The sequence below is a fragment of the Drosophila obscura genome, unplaced genomic scaffold (assembly GCF_018151105.1).
Source record: "Drosophila obscura isolate BZ-5 IFL unplaced genomic scaffold, ASM1815110v1 contig_40, whole genome shotgun sequence".
NCBI lineage: Eukaryota > Metazoa > Arthropoda > Insecta > Diptera > Drosophilidae > Drosophila > Drosophila obscura.
Genome location: NW_024542829.1, coordinates 22,750 through 28,749, shown reverse-complemented (window position 1 = coordinate 28,749; position 6,000 = coordinate 22,750). Strand labels below are relative to the sequence as shown.

Genomic DNA, 6,000 nt, shown 5'->3' with positions numbered 1-6,000 from the left:
GGCATGCACCCGCGGTAAAAGTATGATTTCAATGTAAGTTAGTTAGAGAGTTAAATTACACTACTCGACAAAATCGAACTTTTTTTTTCCTCAAGGATCCAAACCGACTTTTTCTGATAGATATGGGGATTTAAAATTTTTTAAAGAATTATGGTTTTTTTTCTATGGCAGAACTTTTTTTTGAAGAATTTTTGAAAACTGGTATTTTTTTTTAAGCTTTTTTCAGAGGTAGCGCTTGTTTTTTTCACATAGCTCTAGTATCTTACGTCTGGTTGTAAAGAGCTTTGGAGCTAAAATTCGTTAACCAAACCTAAATATAAAAAAATGAACAAAAATACCTTGGAAGGTTACGCCCAACTGCCAATTGGAAACAAAGCAAACGAACAAGGGTTGTACATTTGGTACCTGATCGCGTTCCTTTGTTCCCAATGGGCAGTTGGGCTCGCAACCTTCCAAAAGGTATTTTTTGTTCATTTTTTTCATATTTTAGGTTTGGTTAACGAATTTTAGCTTCAAAGTCTCTCCATAGATTTTAATGAGCGATACCTTAAATTAACGCACCTATACACAAAAAAATAGAGGACACAAGATATAATTTTTTTTCGACTTTTCCTGAATTTTTAAAGTCAAAATTTCGTAACAAATACCGCACAAAAATCATAATTTTTGCATTTCAATGCTTTATATTTCCCAGACGGTAAGCTGAAATCACAAAGTATTTGGGCTTAACTTCTAGCTGTTTTAATTACCTTTTCAAAATAATAAAGTTCTTTACAACCAGACGTAAGATACTAGAGCTATGTGAAAAAAACAAGCGCTACCCCTGAAAAAAGCTTAAAAAAAAATACCAGTTTTCAAAAATTCTTCAAAAAAAAGTTCTGCCATAGAAAAAAAAAAATATATATCAAACCATTTCTAAGCCCCAAATCTTTAAGAAAAAGTTCGTTTTGTTCCTTGACGAAAAATTGTGTTGACTAGTGTTATAGATAAAAAAACACCGGCTGTTTAAGTTATACAAAAGGAAAATGCGGAGCGCAAAACAAAATAAGGTTTTGCTAACTCTGCATCGCAGAAGGGGATAGCTGAATGGTAGGTCGATGATTCGAGGCCGAGTGGTTGTGAAATTTCACCAAGAAGTGGGTGACCGAGAATTTCGTGCTGTCTTCGCTGATTGCGAAATAATACAAGAGGTGGTTTGTTTTAAATTGGTGTGTGGACAAGAATGAGTAGAGTTGTTGATCGAGAGTTCTTAATTTTAGTAATTGTTTGCGTTGCTTAAGACTATTTATACCCGTACTCAAAAAGACTATTGCCGTTCCAGACTGCGGCCGTGTTATCGCTGTAGAGACATTTTAGTATATTCAAAATTTTTGTTGATACTCCGGCCAAGCTAAGTTTTAAAAATAAGCTATGTCGGTCGATGGTGTCGAAAGCCGCTTTAAAGTCTATGAAGCAGGTGTACATCTTCTGGTTTCGCCTCTTGTACTCTTTTGCTATAGCCACCAGCACGAAAATGCTGTCCACTGTGCTGTAACCTCTTCTAAACCCAGCTTGGTATTCGCTGAGCACACCATTCTTTTCTACCCAGTCATTAAGACGCGAAAGCACTATTGATGCGAACACCTTCATAGTCGAAGTAAGGAAGGATATCCGCCTATAGTTCGCTGCATCAGCGACGTCAGGTGCGTTTTTTAGGAATTCTGCTGGTATCCGCTCGATTCCGGGGGCTTTACAGTTTTTGCTCTTGCTCACTGCTGCCTTGACTTCCTTGCCTTGGCAAAGCAAAATAGTGCAATATCGCTTGGCTGTCCTGTAGGAGTAGATTTTTAAAATGCTGCGCTAAGCTGTCCGGTTCAACTCTGATTTGCATGATCCCATTGATCCCATTCAACCTCCTGACAAACTCCCAGAAACCCTTGCTATCTTTAATATTATTTACTTCAAGCTCTATTCCTAAATTGGTTGTCCTTTTTTTTCTGCACATTGTTTTGAAGGCTGTGTTGGCTTCTTGGTACTTCCGCTTCTCATCCGCATTGCCTGAGTGAAGTGACCGTTTCAATGTGATCATTGATCTTTGTCTCTCCCGATGGCATTCAGAGTCGAACCATGGCTGTTTTCTTGTATAGTGGGCGGGTTTTTGCATGCAGGCTGCCGCTATCTTTATCCAGTTTGTTAGGGTCTCAATATTAGGTGCTTCGGGTTGGCAGTCTTGCCGTTCGCTTTTCTGTTTGAGTTGGGCTCTGTACTGCTGGCGGTACCTATCGTTCCATTGCAGTTTCGGGAGCAGTTTGTTGTCGTGTGGATTGGGTTGTGCGTGGTCCGAGAAAGTTTCGGGCACTACTTGCATATCTTCAATGCGATTATGCCACATGCCATTGATAAGACAGTAGTCTATTGTGGACACCGCTTGGCCTCTCATGAAGGTGTACCTTCCGTCCCCGTCGCTTTGCGTTCTGCCGTTAAGGACCGTGAAGCTGTTGTCCTCGCACATCTCTATTACATTCTTGCCATTGGTGTCTACTTTAAGATCCTTTGCTGCCCTAATTAGCATTTCGAATTTTCCTGCGTGGTCTTTACTCACAGGGGTGCACTGATGTGTTCCTATTCTAGCATCCACGTCACCCACGACCATTACACTAGAACTCGTGGACTCTTGGATCATGTCGCGTAGTTGATCATAATAGCCTTGCCAGCCATTGCAGTTGAGGTCGGGTTGATGCGACTAAGTCTGTGTGGATGCCTCTAAGTTGGCCACCACTTGCTCTTCCTCTAGCTGCCGTTCTTACGGCTGGCTCCCATGACAGAATATGATTTGGGAAGTATGGTTCGTACTGCTGCATGTTTTGGTAGAAAAATGTTTCGTATAGGAAAAATATTTGATAAGTATTTATAAATTTAAAAAATTGACTAAAGGTAAGCTTATTTGCTAAACCTGCGATGTTGTATGACAATATATTAATGTGTATGCTGTTTTGAGTATTTGCCGTTCTAGTTTTTTGATTCCCTGGCTTTGGTGAGAAGTCGGGTGTGAGTAATGTCGGTTTCATCCAATGCAGCGCCATAGAGTTCCTTTAGAATCGAGTTAGCTGGCTTTCCTTTGCAAGTGAGCTCGTGGGCGTTGTTAAAGGACACCCATTTGCCCTCTACATAGATCTGGTCATTTTTGACGAAGGCCTTATGGTTCTTGTTTATGGAAACCAGCTCCTTTTTCAACTGCATTAGGGCCAGCTTGTTTTCTTGCTGCTGTTGGCTAAGGTCTCTGTCAATACAGACTGAACTACCCGCTAGCTTTTTTCCATTTTTTAATACCTCATTTATCGCCGAAGCATTTTCCATTTCCACCAGCACTCCCGTATTATAGTTTCTTTGGTAGCGCACTCGGGTTTCTCGTACTGATGCGTTCGGGATCGCCATTTTACCCCGTAGCAATTTATCCACTCCCTCCTTTGTCGCATCTTCCTTCTCTAGGCCTTTGAAAATTAGGTTCCGGGCCTTGCTGCTTTGCTCCAGTCTGCTAAGCTCCTTTCGGTCCTGCTCTCTGTCGCTTTTTAATTGCTGGAAATCGCGCTTTAGAACCTCATTCATCGCTTTAAGAGTTTTGAGTCTAATTGGGACTTTAACGTCCCTATATCCTCCTTTGTTTCCAATTTGTCGAACCGTTGGCCCATTTGGTTGATGGCCTGCATCACGTCTCCCAGCGATATATCGGGTGATAGCGCACTTCCGCTTTTCCTGCTGTCCTGCTCCATTAAGGGGCGTACCTGGGGCATATTATGAAGTGCGGTACTTATTTGCGTCTGCTTTGCACCTGGAGGAGTCCTGTTTAGTGACGTTTTTGTGGTTCTACTCTTTTTTGTATGTTAAGCTTTTATATTTTTACAATTTATTATTTTGTTCACGTCTGAAAGTATGCTGTGGATAGTTTTTCTTACGTTACGGCATGCAGGTTCCGATCCGTGTTATATTACAGCTTTGACAAGCCTTCACCGCTTGGTGAAGTTGCGTTGCGTGTCTGGTCCACTCACGTCGCTGCAGCAGCTGATCAGTCCCACCTCTGTCTTTGTTTTTGTTGCTGACTTGTGTTTTCTCCCGCGTCCATTTTCACTCAAGAGGCACTTTTACCCACTTTCCACGAGAATTTCCAGTTTTCAGCGTTTGCAAACCTGTGTTTTTATTTGCTGATATACGTCCGTGGCTCTTCCGTATCTGTCTGGTATCAAATGCCTGGTTAGTGAGCCTCTTTCTTTATCTGTTGCGCATCAGCTGGCGTTCCGTGTTGTTGCAGGTGTCTCACAATCTGATCATGGGCCGGAGCACGTCACGAAGCACGTCTGAATGGTAAGCGGTACGGTACGATTTTAATTCCTGTATTGTGCCTATTTTTGTAGCTACGAATTTGTTTCGTATGGATGTGACAAAACGATCCTTGAATCAGACCACAAAATGGTTGTGACATTCTCAATGGATAAATCTTCCTTTATCTTAGCTGTCAATTGTGCACCCAATACAGCCGCCTTTAGTTCCAGACGAGGTAATGTTAACACATTTATAGGAGCTAAATGTGAATTGGCACATAGCAGTTGAATTGTTACTCGTTTATCCTTATGTAATGCTCGGATATATACGGCAGCTCCAAATGCTTTCTCCGATGCGTCAACAAAGGTGTGTATTTCTGACGATATCGGAATTTTTCCATGGAAAATATGACGTGGTACTTGTATGGTGTTTAATATTTTTAACTCCTCCCTGTACCTTTTCCATTCCTCCTGGAGATGAACTGGAAGCGCCTCTTTGTAGTCAAATCCTTCCTTTGTTAGATGTTGCATGAAGATCTTTGAATTCATTACCACCGGGGAGAAGAGTACAAGTGGATCGAAAATCTTAAAGATCTCCGATACGACATCTCTTCTAGATATTACATCCTTGGTGGCAATTTCTGTCCTTCCACAAAAATGGTCAGATTTAGGTATCCAAGTGATTCCCAGGGTTTTAATGCGGTAATCTTCATAAGCAGTATCTTCCAATTGTACGCTTGAAGTGATGTCTTCCGTTGGAATTCCTTGAAGCACATGAACGTTGTTCGTGCACCATTTTCTTCTTGCTGTCTCTGGAGGGCCTTTGGTATTGAATCTATTCCTGTTAAGCAATCATCCACATAAAAGACATTTTCCAGAGCAGCAGCTCCAAACGGGTCTTCCTTTCTTTCTCTTTGAGCGAGATATTGTAGACTTTTTGTGGCTAAATATGTAGCCGCTTTCGTTCCATAAGACACTGTTTTTTATACCCGTACTCAAAAAAGAGTTAAGGGGTATATTAGATTTGTGATAAAAGTGGATGTGTGTAACGCAGAGAAGGAAACGTTTCCGACCCCATAAAGTATATATATTCTTGATCAGTATCAATAGACGAATCGATATAGCCATGTCTGTCTGTCCGTCTGTCTGTCTGTCCGTCTTGTTGAGCGCCTAGATCTCAAAGACTATAAGAGCTAGGGCCACCAAATTAGATATCCAGACTCATGTGATATCACACTGCTACAAGTGTATTTCAAAATTTCGCCCCGCCCCCTTCCGCCCCCACAAAGGACGAAGGACAGTATCGTAGAGAATGCCTATATCTACCAGATTGCCAAATCTCAATCAGATCGGATCATAATTATAGCCAGAATGAAGAAATTAATTTTCTGTTGGCTCCCCAGCCCCCTCCTGCCAACTCATTCTCTTTCTCGCTCGTACACTCTGCCTCGTTCAGTGCGCGAGCAACCCCTAGCGGAGGAGATGTAGAATCTAAATGGTACATGTATAATCGGCATGTTAGATGTAGAATATACATAGTAGATGTAGATAACAAATGTAGCAAAAAAAATTTAACATGTAAAATTTTTTTTTTAATTCTAAAATTTTTTAAAATCATAAGCTCAAAAATGTATATACTGACTGAGTACGGGTATAAGTAGAGTCGCGTCCCCAGAAGTGACTCACACGTTCCTTCTCGTTTATT

At 41.2% G+C, this 6,000-nt stretch overlaps 1 protein-coding gene across 1 annotated transcript; it reads right to left on the bottom strand.

Moving 5' to 3' along the window:
* Nucleotides 1-1,281: 1,281 nt before the first annotated feature.
* On the bottom strand, nucleotides 1,282-2,662 carry LOC121404807. Its single transcript, XM_041595176.1, has 2 exons — nucleotides 1,893-2,662; nucleotides 1,282-1,810 (listed from the first exon to the last, which is right to left on the bottom strand). The coding sequence occupies exons 1-2, from the start codon at nucleotides 2,660-2,662 to the stop codon at nucleotides 1,282-1,284; spliced, it is 1,299 nt and encodes a 432-aa protein (XP_041451110.1).
* Nucleotides 2,663-6,000: the final 3,338 nt, after the last annotated feature.